Genomic DNA, 14,391 nt, shown 5'->3' with positions numbered 1-14,391 from the left:
GTAATGGAAATTAACTCTTTTTTCTCTTGAATAAACAATCTTACATACACTGCTGGTGGGGCTGCAAATTGGTGCAGCCAATATTGGAAAGCAGTATGGAGATTTCTTGGAAAATTGGGAATGGAACCACCATTTGACCCAGCTATCTCTCTCCTTGGCGGTCTATACCCAAAGGACTTAAAATTAGCATACTACAGGGACCCAACCACATCAATGTTTATAGCAGCAAAATTCACAATAACTGAACTATGGAGCCAACCTAGATGCCCTTCAATATATGAATGGATAAAAAAAAATGTGGCATATATATACAATGGAATATTACTCAGCAATAAAAGAGAATAAAACCGTGGCATTTGCAGGTAAATGGATAGAGTTAGAGAAGATAATGTTAAGTGAAGTTAGCCAATCCCAAAAACCCAAATGCTGAATGTTTTCTTTGATATAAGGAGGCTGATTCAGTGGGATAGGGAGAGGGAGCATGGGAGGAATAGATGAACTCTAGATAGGGCAGAGGGGTTGAGGGGAAGGGAGGGGGCATGGGGTTAGAAATGATGGTGGATTGTGATGATCATTATTATCCAAAGTACATATACAGAGACACAAACTGGTGTGATATACTTTGTATACAACCAGAGATATGAAAAATTGTGCTCTATATGTGTAATAAGAATTGTAATGTATTTTGCTGTCATAAATAAATTTAAAAAATAATAAAAAATCTTATAATCCAATGATTGAATTAGACATTTATCATTAACATATTAATATAATACCTCAAATTGAGTTTTATTTACTTAATGAAGATTTATTGAGTATTATCACTTCTGTTCCCAGCACTTGCACATGTGAGGCACTGGGTTTGATCCTCAGCACCACATAAAAATAAATAAAATAAAGGTATTGTGACCACCTACCGCTGAAAAAATATTTTTTAAAAAATTGCCAGTTGTTTTTGCTGTCATGGAGTGTGCACTCTGGTGAGAAAGACCACAATCAGTCCAGCAGAGTAAAAAATCAGAAATAATCTTGAGAACTATAACTCCAAACCCCTACAAGCTATAGAACTTTACCACCATTCCAGAAAGTTCCCTCATGCCTGAAATGTTCTTCCTGAGATTTTGGATGATGGGCTTCCTTTTGTCCTTCAGATCTCAGGTGCAGTGTCTTTGCCCTGTACTCCTCTCTCCTCCAGGAGCATTTACTGCTAAACCCATAGGGTAGGTTTAGCTGTTCTAGAACTTTATATAAGCAGAGCCTTATCTATTATCTATTTATCTATCTATCTAACTGTCTATCTAGTATGTGAGCTTATGTCTGGTTCCTTTCACACAGCCTGAAGGTATTTGAGATTCATCCATGTCGCATTTGTCAATTCACACCTTTTCGTTGTTGAGTAGTATTTCCATATAGAGATGTACCACCTGGGCTTTTTCTAGTTTCTGGCTATGATGAATGAAGATGCTGTGAACATTGTGATACAAGTCTGTTTGTGGATAGATTTAATTTATCCATCTTGAGACTCAGAAAACTGTTCTAAATCTGATCCCCTTCATATATTTCAAGTCTTTTTTACTTAGATACTGGAATTTCTGTCCATTCTCCATTCCTCTACTCCATTGTGGTTCTCCCTCTTTATTTCTTCACACTGCATTCTGGGTAACATCCTAAGACTTATCTTCAGTTCATGACTCTCTATGTGTGTCTAATCTGGTGTGTAACTTGTTCATTGAGTATTACATTTAAAAATTTTAAAAATATTTCCATACCTAGAATTCTGCTTTTAATTTTTTTCTCTTATTCATGTTTTAGCTATTATTTTCTTATTACCTGTGAATATTCTTGCTCTAAAGTCCCTTTCAGATTCCAGATATGGAAACTTTTGTTTGATGGCTCTATGAACTCATTTTATTAGCTTTAGAGGTTTTTGTTGTTGTTTGGGGGTACCAGGGATTGAACCCAGGAGCACTCAACTACCGAGCCACATCCCTAGCTCTCTTTTGTATTTTATTTAGAGACAGGGTCTCACTGAATTGCCTGGTGCCTGGGTAAATTCCTAGGGCTGGCTTTGATCCTCCTGCCTCAGCCTCCCAAGCCACTGGGATTATAGGTGTGCCCCTCTGCTCCCAGCTTGTTGGTTTTGATTCATTTGTAAGCCCTTTTCCAGGGACTGGTCTTAGACTAGGTCTTCCATGGAAATCTTGCTAGAAACATATATAATGTAGACCATACTTCTGTAATTGACTTTGTCTAGTTAACAGCAGAGTTCAGCAATTGTGAATCAGTCTTAATTCATTTTCTTGGCTTTGGGTTTCCTTTTGTTAGGGGAGTGTAAACTTGGGCCCTGTCTCTGCACAGCATGGCTCCAGGCTCTGTCTTCTCTTTTGGTGCTCTGTTTATACTCTAAGCCTGTAGGGCAGGTGGCTTGCCTACCCCATAGTGGAAAAACTTTTTCAGGTCCCTATTCTTGGACAGAGCAGCACTCTTTTGGGTCCCAATGTGTCCTAGGCCTGTGACCTCGACTTCTGCCCCCAGTGCTAGGGCTGGTCTGAGTTGTGGTCTCTACCTGGTTTCCACTTCCATTTCTGATATCTGATGATTTCTTTTTTTCTCTCTCTCAGCTCGACTGCATATTAATTTTTTTATCTTTTCAGTTGTTTTTCCCCAGAATTTGTGTTATTTAGAGTAGGAAAGGAAGGTCTTTTTATATCTACTCAAAATTCTTTTAAACAGATGTCTCTTTATACAAGTTATTTAATCTCATTAAGCCTGTTTCCTATTCAATAAAAGCACTAGAAAAAGTATATTTGAAGTACTTAGCACAGTTTCTAAACCAAAGTAAATGTTTTTAAAAAACAGCATAGCCAGTATATTACCATTTTTTATTCTTATTGTCACAATTGTTGTGATGCCATTTTTTTATTCCAGTAGCTGAATATCTCTATAGACATAGGTATAATCTACGTTGTTGTAAATATAAAATTATTTTAGTAAAGTTTGTGAAACTTTAAAAAAGTGATAAAAACAGGACGCATTGGGAAACCCTGAGTCATAGAAAAGGTATGGCAGTTAGGCAGGGCGCTGTAGATTTGCTCTGTCTTTGCTCATTTGAGGTTTGGGGCCAGAGCCCACGCATGATTGCTCAGCAACATGCTAGACTGACACAATATTTATAGAAACTGTAAGTTTATTGCTAATATTTAAAAGTGGTAACATTCCTTGTAAAATTCAGATCCCTGAGTGATCTTGATTAGCACAGTATCTGACTACACTGGGCCTTCTTCCCACGAGGAATCCAACAGCGTGTGCTGAGTGGTTATTGCCCTGTGTTCTTCCTGCCACTGAGGCCAAGGGCCACTGACCAGTTATTATCACACTTTTACTGATTTTTTTTTTTTTTTTCGTACCAGGGCTTGAACCCAGGGGCTTTTAACCACTGAGCCACATCCCTGCCCTTTTGTATTTTTTATATTGAGGCAGAGTCTTGCTGAGTTGCTCAGGGCCTCACTAAATTACTGAGGCAGGCCTTGAATTTAGATCCTCCTGCCTCAGCCTCCCACATGTGCCACCATGCCCAACTTGTTGTTTTTAATAGTATAGAAATAACACTGTATACTCATTTGTTTATCAGAAATGAGGAAAACAAAAGATACATGGTAAAAGCCACATGTGCTAAGATAAAGGCAAAGGGACTATTTTGTGGTATGCTTCTTTTATCTTCATTAACCTTCCTGGTCCTGTGGCATTTGTTTGAAATTTCCTTCTGGGCATCTTGGATATTTGTTTTAGTCAGCTTTTACTCCAGAAGACCTGACAAGAACAATTTTAGAGGAGGAAAAGTTTATTTGGGTCTAGTAGTTTCAGAAGTCTCAGTCCATAGCCAGCCAGCTCTGTTGCTCTGGGCCTGAGATAAGGCAGCACATCATGGTGGAAAGGCTGGGAGGAGGAAAGCAGCTCAAGACAGGACAACCCAGAAGCTGGGAGAGACAACTTCTCTCTCACCAAAGACAAAATACATACTCGGAAGGCTTGCCCCAAAGACTCACCTCCTCCAGCCACACCCTACCTGCCTAGTCCCCACCCAGTTAATCCCTGGGGGTATTAGTGCACTGATCTGAGTAAGGCTCCCACAGTCTAATCATTTCACTTCTAAACTGTTGCACTGTCTCCACATGAGCTTTTGGGGAACTCCTAATATCTAAATCATCACAATATCCAAGTGTCATCTTTTTCTTTTTTCATCCCTTGCTGTTCTTCCCCTTTCGTGCTGCCCCTGCCTTACCTTGTAGAAACTGAGGCAATTTCTTTGGAGAACTACTGATCAACAGAAACTTCTGGAGCAACAGGAAAATATTTATTTTCAAGCCCATTTCCTCTGCCTCTACTGCCCACACCTGCCAGAAGAGTAAAACAGTCACCCCACCAACTGATAGATGATTAAGTTTTTTTTTTTAATTTTTTTTTTATTCAGCTGATAGGAGATTAAAGGTTTAAAGTTCAAACACTTTTTTTTTTTTCCAGTGTGTGTGGTACTGGGGATTAAACCCAGGATGTTCTACTACTGAGGTACATCCTCAGCCCTTTTAATTTTTATTTTGGAGCAGGGTCTTGTTAAGTTGTGGAGGCTAGCCTCAAACTTGTGATCCTTGCCTTAGCCTTCCAAGTAGCTGGGATTGAGGGCTTGTGTGACCACGCCCCGCTAAACTGCAAACACATTGAGAAAGAATCATTAACTAATCAATTCATTTACTAGTAAATCAATAATCCAAGGTGAAGGTCTAGCTTATTCTGTTTTGATTAATAAGATTTTATATCATTAAGGGAACCCTGGGTAACTGTCAGAGGGCTAGGGAGTTTTTGGTGGGAAGGATGAAGACAGAGATGGAATGAAAAAGTACAAAAATGAAAAAAATTCTATTGTTTGATGTGGAAATTTATAGCAGTTGTTTTAGTTTGTGGGTATAAGGATTGTAGGTGGAAGTTTTTAGGGGAAAACTTGTTTATACATAGGGTTTATATTCTGTATGTAAATATATTTTTGATGTTTGTTTTGCAGGTTGTGTGATTAGTAAAATGCTTTCCTAAACAGTAAAAAGTTGAAGATGTCTAGACAGAATTTAGTGGCTTTGACAGTGACCACCCTTCTGGGAGTGGCTGTGGGGGGATTTGTCATATGGAAAGGCATCCAGCGACGCAGGAGTAAGACAAGTGGTGTGACCCAGGAGCAGGAGCAGCAGCAGCAGCAGCAGCAAGAGCAAGTGACACCAAGGAGAGAGCAGCCCCCTTCAGAAGAGCACCAGCTGCCCTCTGGTGTTCCCAGAGCCTCCTGGGAGGAGAGAATTCTCCATGCAGATGTGGTGACAGTGTCTCAGGAGGCAGAGTGGGATCAGATTGAGCCCTTGCTCAGGAGCGAGTTAGAAGAGTTTCCAGTACTTGGAATCGACTGTGAGTGGGTAAGTTAAAAAGCAAAAAATTAAATAAAAAACGAAACACAGACCTGTTCTGTTTTTCTGACTAGGTGCTTTGGCTGGTCAGGTAGGAAGGCCGAATGGAGAATTAGTTTGTTCCCAGCTTGTGGGTAGATTTTGGCAGATGAAGCTGCTGCTCTTCTTAGGATAGAGGAATACTTATGATTTTGGATTCTGGAGTTGGATGAACCTTCTTGAGTTCCATTTTCACTGATTATTCTGTGAACTCGAATAAGCTGCTTAGCTTCTTAGCTTCTCTGAGTCTCAGTTTACTTATTTGTCTGTAATAAGGGTGTAATGGTACCTATATCCAGTACAAAGGCTTCAGTATAGTTTTAACATATAGAAAGTGCTCATTAAATACTAGTTGCAATCAATATTTTTGTTTTTTTACTGGCGATTGATCCCAGGGGTACTTTAACACCGATCTCCAATTCCCAGTCCTTTTTATTTTTTTATTTTGAGACAAGGTCTCACTAAGTTGCTGAGCATCCAACAAAGTTGCTGAGGCTAGTCTCAAACTTGGCAATACTCTGGCCTTAGCCTCCCAAATTGCTGGGATTACAACAGTGTGCCACCATGTCCAATTTATTGTTGACTTTTGTATATATTGAATTCATGCTGGATACCACGTCTCCCTTCAGATGACTTCCTTTCCCAAATTGCTGTAATATAAAAACTTCATGAAAAAAGGCTTTGATAAAAATCTATGCAAACAAAACAAAACGTAATACAGTAGGTTACAGGTATTCCCTATTTTTTTGTTTTCTAGAAGAGTTTGTGTAAGATCTACATTCTTTTTTCCTTAAATGTTTAGTTAGAGTCTATTGGTGAAGCCATCTGAAATTTTCTTTTAAAGAAAGTTTTAAAATTATGAGCTGTTCATATTTTCTGTTTTTTATGTGTCTGTTTTAGCAAGTTTTATTTTTTTTGTTGTTTATTTGCTTGTGGTGCTGGGGATTGAACCTGGGGCCTTGAGCATGCTAGGCAAGCACTCTACCACTGGTCCACATCCCCAATATCTCAGTTTTTTTTTTTTTAAACCTTTATTTTATTTATTTATTTTTATGTGGTGCTGAGAATCGAACCCAGGGTCTCGCACATGCTAGGTGAGCGCTCTACCACTGAGCCACAACCCCAGCCCCCACAGTATCTCAGTTTTGATAATTTTTAGTCTTTATTTTTTATTTTATTATTTATTTTTATTGAAATATATCTTTCAAATGTTTAAATTATTTGCATAAGCTTGTTCATAATATCCTCTGACAATTTTCTTCCTGTTTGATAAATAATATAAAGAAGTCTTTTTTCATTCCTGACTTTGCTATTCACACTTCTCTCCTTTTCTCTTTTTTTTTTTTTTAACATTTATTTTTCAGTTTTTGGTGGACACAACATCTTTATTTTATTTTATGTGGTGCTGAGGATCGAACCCAGCGCCCCACGCATGCCAGGCGAGCGTGCTACTACTTGACCCACATCCCAGCCCCTCTCCTTTTCTCTTGATTATTTCTTCCACGAGTTTAGTCTTTTCAAAGAAACAACTTTTGACTTTGTTAATCTTCTTTGTATTTTGTTTCATCAAGTTCTGCTCTATTATTTCTTTTCCTCTACTTTCTCAAGTAGAATTTCCTTTTCTTTTTTTAATGTAAATTTTTAAATTTATATATGACAGCAGAATGCATTACAATTCTTTTTTAAAAACATATTTATTTTTTGTAGTTGTAATTGGACACAATAACTTTATTTTATTTATTTATATGTGGTGTTGAGGATCGAACCCAGGGCCTTGCATGTGCGAAGCGAGCATTCTACCGCTGAGCCATAACCCCAGCCCCTACAATTCTTATTACATATATAGAACCAATTTTTTATATCTCTGGTTATATACATTTATTCTTTAGCCTACTTTAATTCGACATCCTTCCATAATGTTCCACTCATCAAATTGAAGACTTGCTTTTTAATCCAGTGGACACTTCTTGGGACTCTCAAAAGCATCTGCACAACTCCTTTACATGACTTTTTCTGCTTGGCTTTCATGCACTTGTGCTCTCCTGTCTGCTCTTTGCTGCTTTCCGATTTGTCTTGGCAATACTCCTGCCTTAGCCTCCCAAATTGCTGGGATTACAGCCGTGTGCCACCATGGGGTCAAACCCTGGGCCATGTGCATGCCAGTCAGGTGCTCTACTAGTGAGCTACACCCTTTCCCCCTCTTTTCCCTTTTCTGATCTCCCTTCTACTTAGCATCTAAATATTGACGAAACTCAGATGGTTTATCTACCCCAGGAATTACAAACTCAGATGCTTATAAGGTCCAAATGGGTAAGGTGAATGAATGATGTAGAGTGATGGTATTTTCAGCTATCCTTAAATTCATAAAGAAATATGTTCCTTCTCATTTTCTCTTTTCCTTTTTTATTTTGGTACCAAGAATTGTACCTAGGGCACTTTACCACTGAGTACATCCCCAGACCTTTCTCTCTTTTTTAAAAAAAATTTTTCCCCCACAGTACTGGGGATTGATCCCAGGGATGCTGTATCACTGAAGCTCTGTCCCTTTTTATTTTGAGACAAGAGTCTCACTAAGTTGCTTACAGGCATGCTGTACCACACCCAGCTCATTCTTTCTTTAGACGTGAGGACTTCTTGGGCTATCTTCCAATTTCCTACTTTTGATAGAGAAGTGGATCCTGGGAAACAGTGGTGTACAAATATGAGGACAGCTAGCTTCAGTGTTGAGAAGACATTATGGTGAATTCTAATTAATGTCTCATGAATGAAGAAGCTGCTATGTTGTTTAAGCCAAGTATTGCCAGATTGTCCAGTCTTGAAAAAGAAATTTAGAATATGAATTTTTTAAAATGTGAATTCTACTAATTTAAAAATTCTGGCATAAGTTTTTAAATATGTGAAGGCCCCAAAAGAATAAATATGTGTGTGTATAAATAAATAAATATATATATATGTATATCAACAGGCACTAATTTATGCCCTATATTTCATGTTCTTATTATCTAATTTTATAGCTTTAGATATCATTTATATGCTTATTGGTCTTAAAAATAGAATGTCAATCTTTTATGTCCACCTATCTACTTGACATCTGCTCTTAAATGTCTAATAGTGATCTCAAACTTAACATGTTCCTGCCAGGCACAGTGGTGCACACTTGTAATCCCAGCTTCCCAGAGGCCAAGACAGGAGGATCACAAGTTCAAGAACAGCCTGGGAAATTTAGGGAGATGCTATCTCAAAATAAAATTTTGAAAAAGGGGTAGGGATGTACCTCAGTGGTAGAATATTTGCCTATCATATGTGAAATCCTGGGTTTAATCCACAGTACTACAAAAAAATAACAGCAAAAAAACCCCTCAATATGTTCCTAATAGAACTATGGATTTTTCTTCTTAAATGTGTTATTCCTACTTTTCTGTACAATCAAGGACAATCAAGGAACCCTTCCCCTCTCTTAAGAGTTGTCCAACGGTGGGGCTGGGGTTGTGGCTCAGTGGTAGAGCACTAGCCTAGCACGTGAATGGCCCTGGGTTCGATCCTCAGCACCACATAAAAATAAATAAAATAAAGGCATTGTGTCCAACTACAGCTAAAAAATAAATATTAAAAAAATAAGAGTTGTCCAACGGTGATATAATTGAACATCAGACAAATAGGCAGTTATGGTATGCTAAATTTTTTTTTTTTTTTAGAGAGAGAGAGAGAGAGAGAGAGAGAATTTTAATATTTATTTTTTTAGTTATCGGTGGACACAACATCCTTGTTTGTATGTGGTGGTGAGGATCGAACCCCGGACCGCACGCATGCCAGGCGAGCGTGCTACCGCTTGAGCCACATCCCCAGCCCATATGCTAAATTTTTTAACATTCTGTGTCGCATCACACGAGTAAACTGGTCAGGGTCACTCCAAATGAATTTGGGGACTAAATAAAGACACACACACAGACACAGAAAGTACCTTTTCTTTGGGTTTAGTGACCACTCCTCAGCTACAGCTCCCACAAGGGGGCAAGACAGGCAAGAAAGAGTGGGGAACACATGCTGAACCTTTTTATTGGGGAAAAGCCATTCAAATGAGGCAAGGGATCAGGTTTCAGGGGGTTGAATCTAGCTTCTTCATGTCTTGCTGTCAGTAGGTTGACTGACATCTAGGAAGGCCACGCCCATCTCATGAGCTGTGTGGGGATCTTAGGCAGATCCAGCGGAAAGAAACATCTGTCACCCGCCCAAACAGAGGCAACATCGGTTCAGTCCACTTTGTGTGCTCGGTGCTTATAGTTCACACACACACAGCCCACGGCTGGCTTGCTGCATCTCCACATTCTCATTGCTCAAAGCTAAGGGGCGCTCTATTCCTATGTGGCAGCTCCTGACAATACTATAGTTTGTTAATAAATGTTTATAGTATGTTAAATTTCTTGGCAAGATATATGAAAATTCAATATATGAAATGGTTATCCAAAGCAGGAATTAGCAAAACATGCTACCAGACAGAGGCATGGGTTTCCAGATACCCCTGAGTTGCCCATGGTAAGGTGTACAAAATGGGGCTCCTGCCATGTTTTAGAAGCCATTTGCCTTTTGCCTTTGGAGGTAGAGATGAAGATGTTACTAAGTACCTTTCTGGCTGGTGACTCCTGCCTGATTGTTTCTGGAGATTTACTGCATATGTCCTTGCTAACAGGTGCAAATAATTGATGCAATAAAGAGTGAGCTAAATAAAGGTTATTTTCCCAAGAGCATCCTTCTGCAGGCCCAGGCCTCAAGCCTGCTTGAAGTTCACTTCTTTCTTCTTATGGTTAACCCCTCCCTTTCCCACTTAACAAGTATTATTGATGCTATTTCCAACATATATATCCAATCCATCTACTTCTCTGTATCTCCTCTGCTATTTCCAAAGCCTCAAGTATCTTGCATCTAGACTATTGCAGAAGCCTCCTGACTGGCCTACCTGCTTTAACTCTTGTGCATCTTCAGTCCTTCTCCAGAGAGTTTCCAAAATGGTCTTTTAGCCTGGCATGGTGGTGCACACCTATAATACCAGTGGATCTGGTGGCTGAAGCAGGAGGATTACAAGTTCAAAGCCAGCCTCAGCAATTTAGTGAGGTCCTAAGCAACTCAGTGAGACCTTGTCTCTGAATAAAATTTAAAAAAGAGCTGGGAATGTGGCTCAGTGGCTGAGTGCCCCTGAGTTCAATCTCTGGTACCAAAAAGGAAAAAAAAAAAAAAAAAAAAAAGGAAGTCAGGGCTGGGGTATAGCTCAGTAGTAGAGTGCTTGCCTAGTATGCCTGATGCCCTGGGTTGGATTCCTAGGACCACCATCAAAAAAAAAAAAAAAAAAAAAAAAAGCAGATCACATCAGTCCTCCGTTTAAAAACCCTTCTAATTGCTTAAAATAAAATTCAGATGTCTTAGTTACATTCTCTCTCTCTCTCTTTTTTTTTTTTTTTCTGATTTTGTCTCCTTACTCTTTTCCCATCCTTTCATATTATTCTCCAGCCACACAGGTTGTACAGGGCCACTTGAACAGGGAAAACTTATTTCTAAAAGCCTCAGGCTAAATTTAACTGATTTGTTAACTCCACAGACTATATTCCTTAGTTAACCTGTGCCAGCCCAGAATATGGTCCCATATCATTTTTTACTCTCTGCTGCCATCATGGGGTCATTTAAAGACTCCTAGGCCTTGCCAGAGACTTAACAGCTCTCAGTTTTTACTGAAGCTAAAATGGATTACCCTTTGACTCTCAGGAAGAAAGTTCTCTAACCCTATGTTCTTTAAATGAATCACTGAAACAGTAGAGTGTTATAAATTTCATCTGTAATGACTGATAACATAATTCATTTAAAATTATTACTTTTGTGTATTTTTAATTTATTTATTTATTTTAATTAGGTATATATGATAGCAGAATGCATTTTGTTTCATTGTACACAATTGCAGCACAACTTTACATTTCTGTGGTTGTACACAATGTAGCATCACACCATATGTGCAGTCATACATGTACCTAGGGTACAATGATGCCCATCTCATTTTGCGTATATTTAATAGTGTATACAGGAGTAGGGGTGTAGCTCAGTGATAAAACACATACTTAACATGCATGAGGCTCTGGGTTCAATCTCCAGTCCACAATATGTATATAATGCAGTAGTACCACATTACATGTATGTGATTTATAAATAAATATACATGTACAGTCATGTGCCACTTATTGAAAATAATATATTCTAGAAATGTCTCATTAGGCAACTTTGTCATTATGTGAGCATTATGGTGTGTAGTATGGTTAGTCACTTGTTGTGGCCTTTTGATGCAATCCAGAGATGCCATAAACAGGAGATTGTATGAGGCTGCTACTGGAGGAACATGACATACGTCTTACAGTAAACTTTTTTTTATAAGTAGGAGTACAGTCTAAAATAATAAAAATGTGATATATATAAACTAGTAATATAGTTGTTTGTTATTATGTTGTTGTTGGTGGTAGTATTTTTGCAGTATTAAGAGGTTGACCCCAGGGGTGCTTTATCACTGAGCTACATCCCCAGCCTTTTTTATGTTTAGACAGAATCTTGCTAAGTTGCTAAGGCTGGCTTTAAACTTGTGATCCTCTTTCCTCAGCCTCTTGAGTCACTGGGATTACAAGTATGCACCAGCACACTTGGCTTGTTCATTTATTATTATCAAGTATTATGTACTATACTTAGTGGTATGTTTTAAACTTTTTGATATGTATTTTTATTTTAAAATATTACATAATTTTGCATATTTATGGAGTACAGTGTGATATCTCAATACTTGAATAGAGTGTGCAATGATAAGATCAGGATAATAGACATTCATTACCTCAAATGTATCTTATCTTTGTGTTGGGTGTGCTTTATTTTATGACTGGCATTCTGTAGGTTTCTTTATACCAGCATCACTACAAATATGTGAGTAATGCTTTGTGCTATGATGTTACAATGGCTATATGTCCATCACTGTGTGACAGGAGTTTTTCAGCTCCATTATAAACATATGGGACCACCATTGTATATGTGACCCATATTATTGACTGAAACATTACATGGCATATGACTGTATATTGTGTATATCTCAAAAATTTTTATGTGGGTTAAATAATTCTTAAAAAACCCCAGAGACCACATGATTAAATGATACTAATGAAATAAAGAAAAAGGGGAAATATGAGAAATAAAAACTGGGCATCTTATTCTTTAAGCAAAATTGCCTTTCTAGAAAAATTACACTTCTAATTGTGCATTCAGTGTAAATTGGAATCATAATTATACATTTGGATGCCTAGTGAGTAAACTGATTAAAATATATTGGATCTTCAACACAGTACAGAAGCACTATTAAAAAGGCATATGTATTGGCCCTGGGTTTGAGCCTCAGCACCACAGAAAAATAAATAAGTAATATAAAGGTATTATGTCCAACTATAACCAAAAAATAAATATATTTTTTAAAAGGCATATGTATGTTTGTATTTAGTTGTATATTTTATTTATTGGACCTGATGTGCAAAGGTCAAGCCTTAAGAATTTGCAGGGGGTTTTATGCCAAATTAGCAGTACTACATATTAGAAGTAGAGAGCTATAGCCTTTTCTAAGGCAGGGCAGATATACATTGAGCATCCCTAATCTGAAAGTCTAAAATGCTCCAAAATCTGAAAATTCTTGAGTGCTGACATGATACAAGTGGAAAGTCCACACCTAACCTCATGTGACAGGTCATAGCCAAAATGCAGCTGTGCTAATAATATTGTACAAAATTATCTTTAGGTGGTATATATAAAGTATATATGAAACATAAATGAATGTTATGTTTAGACTTGGGTCTCATCCTCAAGATATTTCATTTTATATGCAATTATTCCAAAATCTGAAAAAAAATCTAAATCCAAAATACTTCTGGTGTCAAGATTTTTGGATAAGGGATATTCAGCCTGTATTACAGGGGGAGAAAGCTGCTTATTAATGAAAAAGGCAGTTTTGCCACATCAAGATGGATTGGTATAGAACAAAAACCAATATTCAGTTCTCTTTTTGTTTGTTTGTTTTGTTTTTTGGTACTGGGGATTGAGCCCACACTGAGCCATATCTTCAGTCCTTTTTATTTTTTATTTTGAGATGGGGTCTTATTAAGTTGTTTAGGGCCTTGCTAAATTGCTGAGGCTAACCTTAAACTTGTGATCCTTCTTCCTCAGCCTCCCGAGTCACTGAGACTACAGTTGTGTGCCACCACACCCAGAAGTAGTCATATTTCTTCTAAGTCTTTTGGATCTTGACTGAGATAGACACCATAGAGATTACACTGGCATGGTTTGTTTTAAGAGTATAGAACTACTACTTATTTGTAAAGCAGTGCCTGAGAAGAAATTCTAAGGCTTGTATGAATTAACTCATATTTTACTTAGCATTAGGGGAGAATTTGAGGGCCAAGACTCTCAAATATTTTATTTTTAACAGCAGCTCTTTGTGATGCTTGTTTCTCTCTGTGACTTTGGTTAGCTCAACTATGAAATATTCCTGCTGATTACTTGTGACACTGTTTGAATCACTCCTTTGGTATTTGCTGTGTCGTTTTCTGTGTTTGTCAGCTTGTGTTTCTAATGTCTGCTGCACCTCCTGTGAGGTTGTATGTTCCTAAATCAGGAACCATGCTTCCATAATCATGTCTGTGATGGCACTGTGCAGTGCCTTGCACATAGGTAGTGTGGCAGTGAGAGAGCCTGGCACAGGGTCTTTCAACCTCTCCATTTTTCACATTTTGGGCAGGTGATTTTTCATTGTGAATGGCTAGTCTGTACAGTGTGGGATGTTTAGCAGCGTTCTGGCCTCTACCTACTAGATCCCAGTGCACTTCTTTTTCCCATATGTGACAGCCAA

At 38.1% G+C, this 14,391-nt stretch overlaps 1 protein-coding gene across 5 annotated transcripts in view; it reads left to right on the top strand.

Annotated features, from left to right (window-relative positions):
• The window catches only part of Exd2 (exonuclease 3'-5' domain containing 2), a 53,325-nt gene that overhangs the window by 12,914 nt on the left and 26,020 nt on the right, over positions 1-14,391 (top strand). For 4 of the 5 annotated variants that reach the window (XM_071607930.1, XM_027929804.3, XM_027929802.3 and 1 more), the window contains one exon: positions 5,057-5,453. The exons of the other annotated variant lie outside the window; for it this stretch is intronic. In XM_071607930.1, the coding sequence (XP_071464031.1) occupies positions 5,103-5,453 (351 nt within the window). In that variant the 5' untranslated portion in view covers positions 5,057-5,102. The remainder of the gene's footprint in view (positions 1-5,056; positions 5,454-14,391) is intronic. 5 annotated transcript variants of the gene reach the window in all.

Source organism: Marmota flaviventris, chromosome 2 (genome assembly GCF_047511675.1).
Source record: "Marmota flaviventris isolate mMarFla1 chromosome 2, mMarFla1.hap1, whole genome shotgun sequence".
NCBI lineage: Eukaryota > Metazoa > Chordata > Mammalia > Rodentia > Sciuridae > Marmota > Marmota flaviventris.
The sequence above is the reverse complement of the archived record's forward strand: the minus strand, read 5'-3'. Positions and strand labels throughout refer to the sequence as shown.